This window comes from Felis catus, chromosome A1, assembly GCF_018350175.1.
Source record: "Felis catus isolate Fca126 chromosome A1, F.catus_Fca126_mat1.0, whole genome shotgun sequence".
Classification (NCBI taxonomy): Eukaryota; Metazoa; Chordata; class Mammalia; order Carnivora; family Felidae; genus Felis; species Felis catus.
This window is the reverse complement of record NC_058368.1, coordinates 231,162,075-231,181,232: the sequence shown is the minus strand read 5'-3', so window position 1 is coordinate 231,181,232 and position 19,158 is coordinate 231,162,075. Positions and strand designations below refer to the sequence as shown.

The window sequence follows — 19,158 nt, the reverse complement described above, 5'->3', positions numbered from 1 at the left end:
CACTCTAGCTTGTATTTCATTTCTAATTTCAGAGTGGCAGGGAGGGCAGTCCTATTATTTATCCAGAAAGTGGAATGCCAGAAATATTTAATGTCCAGTGCTGATGATTTCCACAGTCCCTAATGGCATTAGTTCCTGTCTGACTGATGAAATTAATGTGCATGTTGGGATACGTTTCAGTATGCAACTTCATCAGACTACATTTGAGTGAGGGAACAGTAACTTTTTTTCATGTCATTACCCTTTCCCATTTGTTCTTCAATTAAAGTATTTAAACGATACTTTAATTTACCTTACTATTTAATGTTCATGGGGTTTTTTGTTTTTTTTTTTTTGGTCTGGGTCAGTTTGTGTAGTTTTTTAATTCCAGTGTAGTTAACATACAGTGTTATATTAGTTTCAGGTATACAATATAATGATTCAACGGTTCCTATATTAGTGCTCATCATGATAAGTGTACTGTTAATCCCCTTCACCTAACACCCATCCTCCCACCTACCTCCCCTCTGGTAGCCACCTGTTTATTCTCTGTAGTTAAGAGGCTGTCTTTGGTTTGTCTCTCTCTTTTTTTCTTTATTCATTTGTTTTGTTTCTTAAATTCCACATGTGAGTTAAATCATATGGTATGTGTTTTTCTCTGACTTTTTTCACTTAGCTATAATCTCTCTGGATCCATTCATATGTTGCAAATGGCAAGATTTCATTCTTTTTTATGGCTGAATAACAATCATTGTATGTGTATATAACATGTCTCTCTCTTTTTTTTTAATGTTTATTTATTTTTGAGGGGGAGAGAGAGAGAGAGGGAGGGAGGGAGGGAATCCCAAGCAGGCTCCGCTGTCATTGAAGAGCCCCACGCAGGGCCCGAACCCACAAACCATGAGATTATGACCTGAGCCAAAATTAAGAGTCAGTTGCCCGACAGACTGAGCCACTCAGGTGCCCCTACAACACATCTTTATCCATTTATCAATGGTAATGTCCATGAGTTTTTGACAAATGCAGACAGTCATATAGCTAGCACATTCAAGGTTTGGAATAGTTCAGCCACTTCTCAAAATACCCCTGTTCCCTTTTTTGGGCAGAGACCCTGGCAACCACTGATGTGTTTCTGTCTCTAGTTTTACCTTTTCTAGAATGTCATAAATGGAATAATATAGTATGGAGCTTTTTTCAGTCTGGCTTCTTTTGCTTATTCATTCCTTTTTATTGCTTAATAGTATTCTGTTGTAGAAAAGAATATCAGATGTACCACAGTTTATCTGTTCTCCAATTGTGGAATGCTTGGATTGGTTGTTTCCAGTTGGGGAAGTTATGAATGAAGCCATTGTACAAATTCATGTGGGTCTTTATGCAAACATAAATTTTCATTTTATTAAGTACCTAGGAATGGGATTGCTGGGTCGTATGGTAAAAATGTTTTATTTTTTTTCCTTTTTGTCATTTTAATTGGTATGTAGTGGTATCTTACTGTGATTTAAATTTTTTTGTAGTAAAATATGCATAACAAAATTTACCATTCTAATCATTTTTAAGTGTACAGTTCACTGGAATTAAATATAGTCACATTTAATTGTTGTGCAGCCGTCACCATCTTACTGTGATTTTAACTGCATTTTCCTAATGACTTCATTCTTATGTATCCTTCCAGAAAAAATGTTTAGCTCTGTATACCTTGTATACCTTGTTTCAGATTTTTTTACTGGAACACGGATTGACAGGGAAGAAGCTTCCATTCCTTCCTAGTCCACACACAGACTGGATAAGGAAATTTAATTGAGGATATAGAGTGAGAGCAGGTGCAGCCTTTCTGTTGGCAGCTTGTCCCAGCTTCCAGTTCCCTAATAAGGTGTGGCTCTGCCCATGACACAGTCTAATCAGGGATTGGGGACTGCTAAACTGCCAAATGTTGGCCTTAGAAGTATTTTATAGCTAGGGCTTATCACCATTCTAGTTTATACCAACAATCTTCACCTTTCCATTTAGGGTAATATTATACATGAGGTGCTTTTGAACGAAACTTAGTCACATCTTCATGATGTGGGAAAACAAAGGGTCAGTACTGCAGAAGAGATTTGTAATATTTTTTGGACCAAGTTCCATATTAAAGTCATTTAGAATAAATGGTTTTTAAATTAGAATTGGGTTGTTGGTGCACAGAAATAGGCTTTTAGGAATGTTGAGACGTATTTTTTAAATGTTACTCTGCTTTCTTCCCCTGATGAAGATATAGCCAGTGAAAGTTTTATCACATTTTATTTTACATTTTTTAAAGTTTTTATTTTGAGAGAAAGTGAACTGGGAAGGGGCAGAGAGGGAAAGAGAGAATTTCAAGCAGGCTGCACACTGTCAACCCAGAGCTACAGCTCCTTTTCAGGAGCCCCACCCAATCTGGCCAATACATGGTCCTCCCTATAGCTTCCTCGTGCCACATGGGGGCTGCGCCGTCCCTGTGGGGCTGGTCCCCATTGCAGGATGAGCCCAGTGGCATCAACTGTTGGCACACACATGAGTGTCCCTTCCCCGTTGTCACTGCATCCTGTTGGCAGCAGTGTGCCCACAAAGGCCCTCCTTACTCAGTCACCTTGTTTCTGGAGGGTGACATAACTACCCTCATTTGTGTGGGTGCAGCAGTATTGCTGCTGCTTTCCTTTACACTGTGTCCTGATGGCGTTACACTCCGTGCCACACTTTTGCTGCTGTGCCCTACTTCTGCAACTGCCTGAGAGCTGCCTGCAGAGACAGGGTGAGGTGGGACTGCTCTGCCTCGGGTCTGCGTTGGCTCACCCACATTTGCACCCAAACCACCCTACCTGATTAATCCCTCAGTAGCACATGCCTATCTCTAAAGTCGATCCACGGGCATCGTAGCACTTGTGGCCTGGTGTGGTCATGTGCCATATGGCTTTGAGTGCTTATTCTGCTCATACCTGGGTAATTCTGATAATCGTGGAACTAATCGATGCCCATAGGCACCAGCATCTCTGGTGATTCTAGATGACCCAGATTGGTCGCCTGTCTCTTGGACCTGTCAACTACTTTAGGTAGAAGTCCCAGTGCCTTTAGTGGCGACCATCACGACCAGGAATCCACACTTGGTGCCATAAATGTAGCTTGATGGTCAAATACCCCAACCAAGAAAGACCACAGATGCACAGATGACCTGCTTGCGACCAGGGAGAGCAGTGATGAAAAACAACACTGGTCTCTTTTGAGGTCCTGTAGTTGGAATGAGTCCATTTTAAATCCTTTGAGGAGGATCCGTCGCAGGGCAAGTCTGGTGCTGGCAGCTGCAGTAATCCCAGCTTCAGTGCAGATACCAAATTCGGTGTACTTAAAATGTTCGCGTGATATTGGATCTCCTGCTTCCCTGTGGGTCTACCGCAGGGTCCTTGCAGGTCCCCACCCCCTGCCTCTAGTGAGCTCTTGGCTCTTAGCCTAGTTTCCCTAGGCTGAAGTGTATGTTTGGAGAAAACTAGAGTACTCAAAGCAGACTTGAGCTGCCAGGATACGGCCCCGGGAATCATGGAATTCTAGTGTGGTTCTATTTTGTTTGCGTCAGAAGTTTGCAGAGGCTGATTGGGCAGAATTGTTGGGACATTCATATTGTCGCAAGAGCCCAAAGTCTTAGAATGGTGCAAGACGGACCAGAGTGAAAACTTTCGCCAAAGATGTTTTCGTTAATCAAGGTTGAAGGTGAAAGTGGGAGGTTTGAAGAGGCTTTGGATCCGAGTACCCAGTGCAGTTCTGGCTGTAAACAGATGCACATCGCCAGCATTGTTCTCATGACCCCACAGGCTGCTTCCGGGAAGCCAAAGTCCTTTGAGTGGTGGTAGCTGGAGGGTGTGGTTCCGAAGCTGAGGCTGAAAGGCACAACCCTGGAGTGTGTGCTTGATTTGACTCAACCTGGACAACCCCTCCGGGCTCCTGTGCAGATAGAATCGGCACGGCAAAAGCTCTTCCACGGGTGGTGGTATATGCCCTTTCTGTGTTGGCAGTGATTTGTCTGGCTTATTGATAACCAGGGGTATTAGCGTGCTGAACAGTTAGCCAGCCTGAGTCCTCAGTATCCCTCGTATTCGGTAAGTGGCATTCAGCCACTCGAGATTGAGCAACACGGTGCTTTTAAATGTTGGGGACCATCTACCACACTGCTTAGCTCATGTGCAGCCTAGTCCCACGGGTGCTGGGGACTGGTTAAATGCATTAATAACGGGCTTGGATTGCAGTTACTCCTCATTCACGAGAAATTCCCTGTGAGAAAGTAGGACGAAAGTTTGCCTAAGTCCCTGCCCCTAGTACACACTGCCTGTCGCCTTTCAGATCGACCACTTGGGGTGGGCACTTGGCCCTGAAGATCTCAGAGAAGATGGTCTAAATAAAAGTTGTGGCCGAATTTCCATAGGTGGTCTTGCAGAGGGAGCGTTATGGAGCCGGGAGGATTGCTCTCGTGAGGCGCTTCCTCTGCACCCCAGGGGCTGCCCCAGGCAAGAAGACGGACAGATGTGCTCAGAGCCATGTGGGGCCGGGTAAAGGTCTGTCGACCAGGTAGTCCAGGGCTCTGGCGGCTTTTGCTTAAGGTGACCTCTAGCTTGCCTCTCTCTGGCCTGGCACCTTTGTGGTTTTGGGGTGCCCCCTCACCCTGATCGTGTGTGTGTGCATGTCCTTAGACCTTTGGTGGTGTGACGTGAAGCTAAAGGGGTGTCTCCTGTGCTGCCCGCTGTTGTTACTGTGTCAAGTCCTTGGATATGTTTTTTGTGGAGTTTAAACTGTTAGGACCGGACTTAGGACTTTAAACTGTTGGGATTGGAGTTTAAAACTCTTAGGACACCAGTGGTGACCTGATTTTGCATATTTCTATTTAACGTTTCTTAGTTACAGAAGAGTGCAGTTTTAGGAGAATAGTTCTTATCAAAAGGGCAATTCACCTTTCTATGTATTAGGGAATTTTTTAGCTTTGAATATACTTATTATCACAGTCACACTTTTACATCTCTGCTGCTGACAGATTCTTGCTTTAACACAGTATTTTTGCTTTGAGGTTGCGTGTTTTTTTTTTTTTCCTAAGTTTATTTTTGAGAGAGAGGGAGACAGAGCGTGAGTGGGGGGAGGGGCAGAGAGAGAGAGGGAGACAGACTCTGAAACAGGCTCCAGGCTCTGAGCTGTTAGCCCAGAGCCCAACGCGGGGGCTCGAACCCATGAACCGTTAAGATCGTGACCTGAGCTGAAGTTGGATGCCAAGTGTTCTGTTGTTGTTTTTTTAAGTTATAATGAAAGATAATTCAATTTATCTTTTTCGTTCACAGACATATGTAGAGTGTGTCGGTCAGAAGGAACACCTGAGAAACCTCTTTATCATCCTTGTGTATGTACCGGCAGTATTAAGTTCATCCATCAAGAATGGTGAGTCATCCTTACAGAAAATTTTATGTCTGAGCTTCAGTGTTGTCATTTATATAATAAACGGGATTATTTCAGTGAACTTTCTCTATAATTATTTTTTAAAAATTTTACTCTGAAAATTTGGAAATTACCTATATTCATAATTACCATACCCTGTCATTTGGGTATTGTTTTCCAGGTGCACGTGGGTACCTGTTTATTTCTGCCACAGAGAGCTTATTTTGTTCATTGGCAGTATGGAGGTTTTCGGATTCTACTTGTTGTGATAATAGCTTACGTTCATGCAGTGCTTTGTGCCCGGTGGTACTCAGTGCTTGTACACAATTCATTTAATTCTTAGAACCATGAGGTGGGATGTTTTTATTATTATGCAGATGAGGAAACGAACATGGAAAGGTTAAGTACCTTTTTTTTTTTTTTAATTTTTTTTTTTTTTTAACGTTTATTTTTGAGACACAGAGAGACAGAGCATGAACGGGGGAGGGTCAGAGAGAGAGAGGGTGACACAGAATCTGAAACAGGCTCCAGGCTCTGAGCTGTCAGCACAGAACCCGATGCGGGGCTCGAACTCACGGACCGCGAGATCATGACCTGAGCCGAAGTCGGACGCTCAACCGACTGAGCCACCCAGGCGCCCCTTAAGTACCTTTTTCTAGGTCACTCAGCCAACCACTTAGTGACAACCAGGATTCAGACCTAGCTGCCTAGGGTAACAATATTATCAGACCAGCGTTAGAACTGATGTTGATGCTTGGAGATTCTTTTATATTCAAGGCTAGCTTTGAGGAGATCACAATTTAGTTAATTGAACTTTTTTAGTAATAGAAATACATATTTTTATTTGTTATAGTTTTGGACTGTCAGCATGAAGTTATAAAAAGCTAAAAAATGTTATAAATATGAACCTGTCAGAATTGTAAAAGCTCTATGATATATAAAATTTTAATAAAATAGATTGTTGGCTTTCAGTGAAACCTTAAAGTTTCTTTGCTGTAAGTACTATGCTTATTAATGTATTTTTGATTGCAGCTTAGTTCAGTGGCTGAAACACAGTCGAAAAGAATACTGTGAATTATGCAAGCACAGATTTGCTTTCACACCAAGTAAGTTCTTTAGAAGTTTGCATTGCGTTTTGGGGTTATAACTGGTCACATAAAGATATTTAATAAAAGTATAAAATTTTGGGAAAATATTAAAAAAATGTTTTTTTTAATGTTTGTTTATTTTTGAGAGAGCGTGAGCGGGGGAGAGGCAAAGAGAGAGGGAGAACAGAATCCAAAGCAGGCTTCAGGCTCTGAGCTGTAGCACAGAGCCCGATGCGGGGCTCAGACTCACTAGCCATGAGATCATGACTTGAGCCGAAGTCAGATGCTTAACTGGCTGAGCCACCCAGGCGCCCCAGGAAAATCTTTTTTAAAACTACATGTCAGCTTTCAACACACAAATGCGTGTGTATGTGAGAAAGAGTGATTTAATTTGTGAGATGTTCCTTTTTTCTTTATTTTTTAATTTTTTATTATGGACAAATTCAAACATTAAAAAAAGGTATAATAAGCCCCCTGTTCATATCTCTTAGTTTGACTCATTTTCAAATCATGGCCTTTACGTGATATTTGTTACCTGTGTTCCTGTTCCCCACCTCCCTATCCTTTTTAAAGCAAATCTCATTTATTTTCATTGGTACATATTTTAGTATGTATCTCTGAACAATAAGGATTCCTTTTAAAAACAATAACTTTAGGGGCATCTGGGCAATTCAGTTGGTTGGGTGTTCAGCTCTTAATTTTAGCTAGGGTCGTGGTCTCGCAGTTTGTGAGATCAAGCCTCGCATTGGGCTCTGTGCAGACAGCACAGAGCCTGAAGCCTGCTTGGGATTCTCTGTTTCTCTGCTCACCTCCCTCCCTCCCTCTCTCTCTCTCACTCACTCACTCACTCACTCACTCAAAAATAAACATTTAGAAAAAATAAAGAGATCTTTCTAAAACATGGCCAAACCTTCCTCTGAGTGTGTTGAACCAGATTTTACAGAGAGATAGGGAGATCTGAATTTACTGTTTGGAATATTAGTTATTGTGCTGAAATTGGGGAGAGGCAATTGGCTAACAGACATCAGTGGGGTGTTTGCTTCCACATGAAATGACTTTACTGTGGATTGTACTTTTTGAGTGCTATGTTTCAGGCTTGTATTTGGGAGGAGGGTTCTTTCTTCCTTTTTTTTTAAATTGGAGTATAGTTGAGACACGGTGTTAGATTAGTTCTGATGTACAGCATAGTGATTCCACAACTCTGTTATGTTGTGCTCACCACAAGTGTAGCTACCCAACTTTCACCATACAGTGCTATTATTGTACCATTGACTCTATTCCCTCTGCTATACTTTTCATCCCCGTGACTTATTCCGTAACTGGAAGCCCATACCTCCCACTGTCCTTCACCCATTTTGCCCCCCTCCCCCTTCCCCTTTGGCAACCACCAGTTTGTTCTCTGTACTTATGGGTCTGTTACTGCTTTTTTGTTTATTTATTTGTTTTGTTTTTTAGATTGCATATATGAGTAAAATCATGTGGCATTTGTATTTTACTTACTGACTTATTTCACTTAGTATAATACCTTCTAAGTCCATGTTTGCTGTCACAAATGGCAGGATCTTATTATTTTTCATGGCTGAGCAATATTTGTGTGTGTGTGTGTGTGTGTGTGTTTGTGTAGTATTTTTTCTTTATCCATTCATCTACCAGTGGACACTTGGTGGGTTGCTTCCATATCTTGGCTATTGTAAGTAATACTGCAATAAATATAAGGGTGCTTATATCTTTTTGAGTTAGTGTTTTTGTTTTCCTTGGGTGAATACCCAGTAGTGGAATTACTGGATTGTATGATGCTATATGTTTTTAATTTTTTGAGGAATCTCCATACTATTTTCCACAGTGGCTGTGCCAATTTACATTCTCACACCCATAGTGCACGAGGGTACCTTTTTCTCCACATCCTCGCCAACGCGTATTATTCCTTGTCTTTTTCATAATAGCCCTTTGACAGATATAAGGTGATATCTTAATTGTGGTTTTGACTTAGGAGGGTTTTCTTTAACATGCCAACAGCTTCACCTTTTGCTCCTGTTTGCTTTATCTGATCTTTAATTTGGGAAAACATATTGTTTGAATGCTAAAATATGTATAAATTAGCTATGCATGAAGTTCATGGTAGTGACTGAGGGAATATGAACTTCTCTTGAATCTTTTCTCCTGCACAGAAGCCTTTTTTGTTGGCTTCTGCATTTAACATGTGATTTGCTCTCAAATGAGTTCTGGGTAAATGTGGTATCATTGTGACTGTTTGATTCCCTTTTTTAATAGGAAAAAATAAGTGCAATACAAAGATTGAAAGTTAAGCTAGCACTACATGCCTATTTTATATTTATGAATTAAGCTATTTTTAAATCTTCATGAAATTATGTTCTTTTTCTTCTCTTCTAGTTTATTCTCCAGATATGCCTTCACGGCTTCCAATCCAAGACATATTTGCCGGACTGGTTACAAGTATTGGCACTGCAATACGATACTGGTTTCATTATACACTTGTGGCCTTTGCATGGTTGGGAGTTGTTCCTCTTACAGCATGTGAGTATTCACTTCTCCGTGGTTGGAGTAATTTAAAATTTACATAACTATTTAATATTACAAAGTTATATGATATCATATTTGTGTTCAAATGGTGTTTAATTATTTGATATTATAATTTCATGCATTTGGAAAGCCTTGCTTAGAAAACATCCACCTAAATTAAGAACTGTTATCGACAGATCATTTTATCAAATGAATGTGGGAAAGACAAACACAGCATACAGAGGCTAATAATGAAGGTTCATGAAAGAGTTGAAAAAGCAAAAGCAAATTATAATTGGAAGGACCATGATTTTTATTCTCTGAAGTATATTAGAAATTTCAAAGATTGCAGAAGATGGACTATTTTGAGGTTTTCTCCCTCTTTTAAAGACAACACATGTATCTATTATTATAGGCCTGAATAATTGGGAGGCTTATCTTTCAAGATATAGGAGGTTTTCTATAGGTTGGTATACTAACCCTTAATTGGTCCCTTTTGTGTTTTTACTTTTTTGTGTATTTATTATTTTAATGTTTACTCATTTTTGAGAGAGCGTGTGTGTGTTCATGCACAAGCAGGGAAGGGGCGGGGTGGGGGGAGAAACAGAGGGTCCGAAGTGGGCTCCGTGCTGACAGCAGCGAGCCCGATGCAGGTCTCAAGCATGTGAACTACAAAAATCACAACCCAAGCCAAAGTCTGACATTTAACCGACTGAGCCACCCAAGTGCCCCTGTTTTTTTTTTTTTAATTTTTTTTTTTCAACGTTTATTTATTTTTGGGACAGAGAGAGACAGAGCATGAACAGGGGAGGGGCAGAGAGAGAGGGAGACACAGAATCGGAAACAGGCTCCAGGCTCTGAGCCATCAGCCCAGAGCCTGATGCGGGGCTCGAACTCACGGACTGCGAGATCGTGACCTGGCTGAAGTCGGACGCTTAACCGACTGCACCACCCAGGCGCCCCAAGGTGCCCTGTTTTTTATTTTTAAAGACATGCAGAAGGTTAGATAACTAGGAGATTGAGCAAGGAGTTCTCTAGGATGGAACTCAGAGACAAGAAGTTGCAAGTATGAGGGGAAAAATCAGGAGGTAAAGGCTGTATCCAGTTGTTTCACGATCTGTCTAGTAAGTACTTTGAAAAGGTGAAAGAGATACTGGACATGAGGAAATGACCAGCCTCTTTTCGATTGAAAGACAGCTGACCATGATAAAGGACAGAGACTCATGAACCTAGACATTCTGGTCTTCCAGGGCTGAATAGGATGGTAGATAGTCCATTTTCAGATTGTCCTACAAAGTAATGAAAATCAGACTGGCATTAGACTTAAAATCAGCAGCTTTGAATGCCAGAAGACAGCAGAGACTTCAGATTTTGACAGAATTTTTGAACTGGAAATCTACCCATAAATTATTCCCAGATGAAGGGACAAAATGCAGACATTTCAGTCAGTGCAAAGGCATGAAAAGTTTGCCACCTCAAACTATTTATGAAAAAAGCATTTGAGGACATACTTCACCAAAATGAGTAAGAAATCAGAAAGGCATGAGCTACGAAGAAAAAGAAACAAGTGCTTCTCACAGCTAACCAGCAATTTTAATCTATAGTGATTGGTAATTTTTATTTGTGAGGGGACTGTGGGTGCTCTAGATACAGATAGGAAAATATAGTGTGACTGCATATTAAAAATAATAGAGGTAAGCAAATAGAGCCCAGAACTAGACTCACATCTGCATCATCACCTGAATCACAACAGAGGTACCACTGCTGTTCAGTGGAAGAAAGCTGATCCTTTCAGTATATGGTACAGCATCACCTGGCTGGCCAGATGAAAAATGAACCATGTCATTATCTTACACCTGACACAAAAATTAATTTGAGTTGGATCATAATCTTGAATGTGCATGTTACAACCAAAAGACTTCTAAAAAAAAAACATGGGAGAATAACCATAAAAGAAAATACTGAATAAATTGGACTTCAGTGAAATTGAGAACTTTTATTCATGCTTAGATACCTTTGAGAAAGGCAAGCCACAGAGAGAAGATATTTGCAATACATACTTCAAACAAAGGACTTGTATGTACAGTATGTAGGGAACTCCTAAAAGTCAGTAAGAAAAAGGCAGACAACCCAAATAAAAAGTAGACAAAAGATTTGAACAGGTGTTTCTGGAAAGAAGACGATCTAAATAGCCAGTGAATACACAAAAAGCTGCTCAGCATCATTAGTCATCAGGGAAATGCACAAGAAGATACTACTACACACTCCGCAAAATGGCTGAAACTAAAATATAAGACAATGCCAAATGTTTCTTTGGGTGTGGAGCATCTGGAACATGCCTTTGTTGGTGGAGGGAATATATATGGTGTAACTACTTCAGAAAACTGTGTGGCAATATCTGACAGATGCTAAATATTATAAATACCTATGATCCAACCTGAAGTTCCGTTTCTGGGAATATAGCTGACAGAAACTACAGCCTGTGTCCTCTAAACGACGTGTGTAAGAATGATCACAGCAGCTTTGCTAATAGGAGTTCACTGGAACCAACCAAATACCTATCAACAGTAGAGTGCGTACATTGTGGTTTATCTATATAATGGCAAGTACTTAGCAGTGAAAAAATAGGTGATTATTGTGATATGGAATAACATGGATGAATTTTTACTCTGAGAGAAAGAAGCGAGGCACAAAAGAGTATGGATTGCATTTTTGTGAAATTTCAAAGTAGGCCAAATTGGGGGTGCCTGGATGGCTCAGTTGGTTGAGCATCTGACTTGGCTCAGGTCATGATCTCACAGTTGGTGAGTTCAAGCCCCGTGTTGGGCTCTGTACTGACAGCTTGGAGCCTGAAGCCGGCTTCAGATTCTGTGTCTCCCTTTCTCTCTGCCCCTCTCCCACTTGCGCTGTCTCTCTCTCTTGAAAATAAATAAGCATTAAAAAAAAAATTTAAAGTAGGCCAAATTGATCTATGGTGATAGAGATCAGACTAGCAGCTACCTTTTGCTGGAGATTCCAACTGGGAAGGGGATTGAGGAGCCTTCCACGGAGCTAGAAATGCTGAATATCTTGATCTGGGTGGTAGTTTCTTGGATATATGTACATATATAAAAATTCACCCAGACACATACTTAAGATTCACGTAAATTTTACCCTAATAAGAAGTAACAAAATGAAACTTAAAACTGAGTGCCAGAAGAGTAGAAGTGGGATTGAGTTTTTATCCTGGGGAGTGGGAGTAGGAAACAGCAAATACTTGGAAAATCTAACAAAAGACAGGAAAGACAGGGAGAGAGGGTAGAGGGAGGGAAGTAAGAGAGGAAGGGGTAAGGTTGCAACTTCTGTGATCCTAAGACTTTAGATTTATCTATTGCAAGATAGGGGCTTACGGTTCTGTACAGAGAAAAGTGATTCACTGTAAGAGATAAGTACAGAGCAGCCCAGGTTAATGCTAGAGGGATGTCAGCAAATGCTGGCAAAACAAAGGAACAGCATTAATCAGCCAGATGTCATTCGAGATGAAACACTTTAATGGGTAAAAAGCATTTATTTTGTATGAATAAAATGCATAGGCTACCAAGCAAATAAAATTGAAGAACTTTTATGCACCAGAGAACAGGACTTCGAAGTATGTAAAGTGTTCATAGTCAAGTGGAAGACTAACCTCTCTAAAAGCAGATCAAATAATAAATTAAGTAGGGACTTAAAGAATTTACATAATACAGTCAACAAGCTGAATCTCTGTTCACTTGTTACGCACACACGCACACATTCATACTCAGAATTTAAGTTCTGCCACAAATACGTGGTCTGTAAATTTTTTTTTTTTTTTTTTTAGTCTGTAACTTTTTTAAGTTAGCAGTGTACCCTGGGACCTTTCCATGTGAGAACTTGTTGAGCTACCTTAGTTTTTAATGGATGCAAAGCACTCTGCACTGAGGACACCTGTAATTTATGAATCCATTTTCTTATCTACAGACATTTGGTCTGTTGTCAGTTTTACTTTGTTACAACCATACTTGCTTGGAATATTTTATAAATGTATGTAAGTCATTGCTATTACAGAAATCTTTTCCTACCTTTTCATTTCGATTTGGCTTTTGAAAACAGCCGTTGAGGTCACTGAAAATTTTTGATACAAGGCCATAGGGAGTGCTTAAACTAATATACAAGTTCTGGTTAGAAGGAAAATCTCAGCTGTTTCCTCATGGGCCCCATTTCTGTTCTTGACTTTTCTGAGTAAGAGGATGAGGGGATGACAGTGCATTCACCCACACTTGATCTTTTTTTCCCTTCATAGCCAGACCCTTAGTCTGTGTTGTTTCAAAGTTGGTTGTTAATTTGCTATTCATGTTATTAGAGCCTTTACTCTTCTGGAAAGTCCTCTTAATTTCAAATTGTATACCCTTGGAACTGAAACCTTTTATTTTTGTGAGCAGACTCCATGAATTTTAGGATTCTCGGTTCAAAAAAAATTCTCCGTGTTGTAATTTGGAGGTCTTTTTTTTTTTTTTTTAATTTTTTTTTTCAACGTTTATTTATTTTTGGGACAGAGAGAGACAGAGCATGAACGGGGGAGGGGCAGAGAGAGAGGGAGACACAGAATCGGAAACAGGCTCCAGGCTCTGAGCCATCAGCCCAGAGCCTGACGCGGGGCTCGAACTCACGGACCGCGAGATCGTGACCTGGCTGAAGTCAGACGCTTAACCGACTGCGCCACCCAGGCGCCCCAAATTTGGAGGTCTTTAATGTAGATTTTTTTCCTTTTCAAACATCTAAGCTCATTCAATAGAAACAAGCCAGTCTATAGAGAATCTAAGCTCTCAACATTAGTGTGTGATGTTGACTCACTATTTTTATGCTTAGTTCACCGTGTTGGGTTTTTTTGATGTAGTATTGTATCGTATTGCCTAGTATAGTGTTTAATGTAGTAAGATAGCCTTGCAAAGACTAAATATTTCAGTGGCTTTCACTTTACCGCTGTTTAATCGAGGCCCTGAGTTCATGGTGAGCGTTATAACCACATGCTGTCTTGCTCTTTTTGCTAGGCCGTATCTACAAGTGCTTGTTTACTGGCTCCGTGAGCTCACTACTGACACTGCCACTGGACATGCTGTCCACGTGAGTACTGAACCTTGTGAAGCTGGAAGGCTGCACAGCACAGAGAGTGCTCGTTTTTCCTGCACACATTTATGTTTCTTACAATTTGAAAATTCCTTTTGTTCCGAGGACAAAAAGTAACTTATGTGTCTTAGTCTGACAGTTACAGGTACAGAAGAAGTGGCTGACAACACGTACATGTTTGTTTAAAAACAGATATGTTTTAAAAGACTGTTTTGTAACCAGGGGGGCGGGGGGGCACCTCTTAAATAGGCTCATGCAATGTGAGATCTATGCTGCTGTGTTCCTATGCTGAGAGTTCATTTAAACATGTGTTTTTAATGACAGAGGCATTTGAATACAAATTTATTTTTTAAATGTTTCTTGTGATTATTAGAATATGGACCCTAAAAAAACTTGTTCGTGGTCATTGTTTTACTTTGTCTTAATTTGACATCAAGCATCGTAATAGCGTTTTTTGGGGGAAAGACGTGTTTTATTACTGATGTCAGAATTAGAAATGCTGTAAATGATTAACTGTATCAGGATCACTAGAATATTCAGCCTACCAAAATTGCACCTATATTTGCCAAATCTTTTGTACCCAGTTGACCTTAGGTTCCTGATCCTTATGTCAGTGAGAACAAAGAACAGTATCAAACCCTTCTGTGAACAAGAGTATTCAGAGTATATTACCATAAAAATAAGTCACTTGACAAAAGGAGAGAGCAAGCTGTATTTCCAATAGAAAAGAAATTAGGAATTCTTTGAAGTCTCTTGCATCTGCATCATTACTTCTAATCAGGTTTCTAAATATTTAGAAACATTGGTTGTGTCTGTGACTTGGTTTTTCTACTTGCTGGTTATACCTTTTAGGATAGAACAGGCAAGGTACTTCATTTATGTCTGTTTCTTTGGCAGTATAGGGAATAATAGGTTTTCATTGAAGGTTTTCGGTTTGAGCCTTATTTACATTAGAATTGTTTTTTGTTTTCATTGTTGAAGAACAGCTGTGATAAAGTAATTTTTAGAAGTAGACCAAGGCCTCGAAATAGGTCACTGATGGCTGTGGCCATGACAAAACAGGGAAGCAGTAATTTAACACACTTGAAAATCTGGAACTAGTGTAAGGAGATAACCCTTTGTGTAAAAATACAGGCCTTTTGTGAAATGATGCAGTAGAAACCAACAGGATAGTGATCCCTTTTCTGGACATCAGATTTTTATCTCAGCCGTCCAGAACATGGTCTTAGTATAGAAGTTTAAAAAGTCTGTCTTAAATGGCTCAGCTGTCATTTGTGTGTATGACATAGTTCACCTCTGACTTTCAGTTAGGAATTGTGTACAAAGCAAAGGTGCATATTAGAAGTAGTGAGGGAGGTCAGAAAAAGCAAGGGGTGACTGCTAAGTGGGATGGAAGTCTTATTTTAATAGGTATAAACTAATGAAAGAACCATTTCACATAGGGAAGGCTTATTCCATTTAGTTTGGACTAAAATTCCATAAACCATTATAGTTTATGAGTGTGTGTAGTAGAGGCCAGTCAGTATCTCAGTTGTTTAGAAAAGTTGGCTTGGGTTCCTATCTGGACAGTTTAATGAAGTAGAGACACATTATTTTTCTCATGGTTTCTGTTTTAATGGCTAAGTTAACATTTACCAAAGCCAGAATTGGGAGGCTTCGGCTATGTGAAAAACAGGTGTTTATGGAAGCCATGTCAGTGAAAATGCCAGACAAAGTGTAGTACTTTACTAGTTACCTTCACTTCTTATTGGTAGAACCGTTGAACAGCTGGTTATTTGGCAGGTGTGATCACTTAGGTGATACAGAGAGGTAGTTGGTTGTAACAGAAGGAACCCTAGCATTGGAATACGGTGTCTGTAGCTGGAAGTTTTTTGGTGACCTTGGGCAAATCACTGGAAATTTCTGAACCCGTTTCCTCATCTGTAAAGTCAGGAAGATCATGCTTCAGGGATTTGGGTGGGCTATTCAAAGATTAAATTCACATATATCCGTAAAAACTCCACGTGAATTTTGAGAACTTGTGGTAGTGTTATAGCAGATTTATCCCCAAAGCTCAGAGCCGTTGCTTGCCTTACATTGGCAAGCTCCCCTTTTCTTTCTAACCTGATTGGTTGGTGAGCCACCAGAATCACCTTCGAGACACTGCTGATTGACGGGAAGAACACCGAAGGCATGGATGGGGGGGATAGTCAAAAGAAATTGTAAACATGGTTTGGTTTTATAATTCCATGCTGCCTTTTACAGTTTGAAGAATTGAGCCAGTTTTCCTGAAAGCAATTTTAGGTAAACTACTTTTTTTTTTTTAGTGAGCATTATTTAATTTTCTCTATAGTATTAATTTTATTTCTGCAATTTTACTTTAAATTTCTTAATATTATAGCTGCTGCTTATATATTCTGTAGCTAAGTTCTTCAGATCATCTCTAGGCACAACATACTAAAGCAGTTAATTACTGCTTTAAAACATACTGCCCCCAAAACTTACTGACTTAAAACAACAGTAATTTTGTTTGCTCATAATTCCGGGGGCCAGCAGTTTGAGCTGGGCTCAGCTGATCAGTTCATCTGTTGGGCTTGCCTCAGTTACTCATGTGTTGCCCTGGGTTTGGATGGTCTAGGATGGCTCTGGCTGGGGTGCCTTGGTTCTCTTCCACGTGGCCTCTCATCTCGCAGAAAGCCAGTGGGGCTTCTGTAGGTGGTGGACCCAGGGCAGCATTCTAAAAGAGTGAAAGTGGAAGCTCACAAGCTGTCTTCTAGGCGCTAAACTCAGACAGCCTCTCCTTCATCCAGGCAGTTCACAGAACCAGCCCTGACTCTAGATAGGAGGGAAAAGAACCCTACAAAGGGTTTGTTACTGTTTAAAACTGATGTCACACAGTTGTTATTCTTATTGCTGGTGACAAGTAGAGAGTAGAGAAGGGGGTGTTTTAGTCCCAAGCTATCAAAGTTTTAATAATCTGAAGGGTTCCTTAGCTCAGGAGTGGTTAGCTTTCCTCTTTTGATTGGGATATATTCCAGATCATATCTGTGGGCCACATCAGTTCTTTAAGTTTGGAGCTTGTAGGCTGAGATTGCTCAAATGGATCCTTCTTCAGACTTTCCATGGAGGAAAAAAGTCATTCCATTCTGAGGGAAGATTTTCCTAAGGCCACCAAGATTTTTGAGTTATCCTTGAATTATTCTGAAATCAGACATAGGCTGGGGAAGGACAAGCCCTTTCAGAGAGGGAGAGAACAAAGAGGTCTTTGGTGTCATGATAATGTATTTTCATGTACGACTGTAAAGGAACCGTAATGTCTTTCTGAATTGGTTGAGGGACTACCGGTATGTTTGCAGTTGCCATCAAAATTCGATCTGCTTTCTAAGTGACACTTGTCTAAAGTGCGTTACAGACTTTGTCTTATACACTGCATAGCGAGTATCTCTGGGCCTTTCTTGGGCATTGTCATTAGGCCTTTCTGGAGGTGCTTCTGTCCCTTTCTATTTTACTGGTTATCTTCATGTGTGTGGGTCTCAGCCAACCAAGTTTGTTAAACTTGTGTGTAAAGTAAGGATAAGGAGAGTCTCCCTGAGGGTTGAACAATCACTCACCTCTAGTAAATTACATGTACGTTCGGCTGCTTTTGGTTTTTTGCTTTTTGCCTGCCTGTTTCTAAGCCATGTTCATAGAGAGGCTAGGTAGCTAAGTTCTGTGTAGTTCTTATGTTATTCTTTGCTTATTAAAATAAAAACACACATAGTAGAAATGTAGGAATAAATATATTTGGCCAGCTTATAAGATACTTAGAATTTCACCATTCTCAGAAGTAATTCTCAGAGGCTGATTTCACCCAGAAAATGATGACTTCTTTTTCTGGCCATTCTTCTGACATTTAAGTGTAAGATGAAATGTTGTTACCTTTGTTTTCTTAATTTGAAGCGTTCTTTGGAGTAATTCTCTATAATTTTTTTTTAATAGGGACAATTTATTGGCGGATTGTTTGCAGGGTTGTTTCGTGGTGACGTGCACGCTGTGTGCATTCATCAGCCTCGTGTGGTTGCGAGAGCAGATAGTCCACGGGGGGGCACCGATTTGGTTGGAGCATGCTGCCCCACCCTTCAATGCTGCTGGGCACCACCACAATGAGGTAACTCCCTCGCCCCCGGTGATTCTGTCTGAGTAGGACGTGGGAATTACTGTCACCTTCTGAGACCTAAACCCTTGACTCCTGTGCCCCTCATTCAGAAGCAGGACAGTGAAAAGGTTTGGGAGAAGATTAAGGGAGGTGCAAAAAATCAAAAGAAGGCTCCTTTTCCTTTGCCTCTTAATTTTCTAGTGAGATTGGGAACAATGGTGAGGGTGTACTGAAGCGCTCTTGCATTCTCTTTGCCTGGATTCACTGCTTAGCGCTGGCCCGGAAGTTACCATGTGTACTTCCTGGATATGATGCTGATGTGCCGCCTGGCACTAAGGAGGCTGCATACCTCCTTGGTTCATCAGTTTCTTCGTATGTAAATTGCTTGTGTTTCCTGCTCCCGGTAGCAACATTACCAAAAGTAGAAAAATCGGAACCCTGTTAACAGTCTGGTGCATTTTCGCTGTTTCTTGATGAGAGATGCCATGCTTAAATGTTAGATACAGGAGCATTTGCTAGAAGTATTAAGAGAAAGAGGATAAGGTAAATGATTTTTAGTGTCTTGCTTGCTGAGAAATTTTGGGGCTGACAATGTCAAAATATTAACTACTTACGTTCGAAAACTACTTACACTTCACACGGTTTTATTATGAAAAATTGACTCTAAGATACTCAGAATGATAATTAACAACTTAATTTTTCATTTAAGGACCTTCTGCTGTGTCAGTGTGTAGCTTGGTCTCCTCAAATTCTGACATTCTTTTTAAAAAATTTTTTTAACGTTCATTTATTTTTGAGAGAGAAAGCATGCAGGAGCAGGGGAGGGGCAGAGAGAGAGGACAGAGAATCTCAAGCAGGCTCTGCACTGTGAGTGCAAACCCCAACGTGTGGCCTGAACCCACGAACTATGAG

At 40.5% G+C, this 19,158-nt stretch overlaps 1 protein-coding gene across 4 annotated transcripts in view; it reads left to right on the top strand.

Moving 5' to 3' along the window:
- MARCHF6 (membrane associated ring-CH-type finger 6) overlaps positions 1-19,158 on the top strand; it is a 76,254-nt gene that overhangs the window by 13,871 nt on the left and 43,225 nt on the right. For 3 of the 4 annotated variants that reach the window (XM_045038798.1, XM_045038793.1, XM_045038800.1), the window contains exons 1-6: positions 3,657-3,696; positions 5,307-5,403; positions 6,433-6,506; positions 8,880-9,023; positions 14,057-14,129; positions 18,090-18,258. In XM_045038798.1, the coding sequence (XP_044894733.1) occupies positions 3,672-3,696; positions 5,307-5,403; positions 6,433-6,506; positions 8,880-9,023; positions 14,057-14,129; positions 18,090-18,258 (582 nt within the window). In that variant the 5' untranslated portion in view covers positions 3,657-3,671. Of the gene's footprint in view, positions 1-3,656; positions 3,697-5,306; positions 5,404-6,432; positions 6,507-8,879; positions 9,024-14,056; positions 14,130-18,089; positions 18,259-19,158 lie in introns of those variants that run through there. The other variant, XM_023239515.2, reaches the window with a different exon arrangement.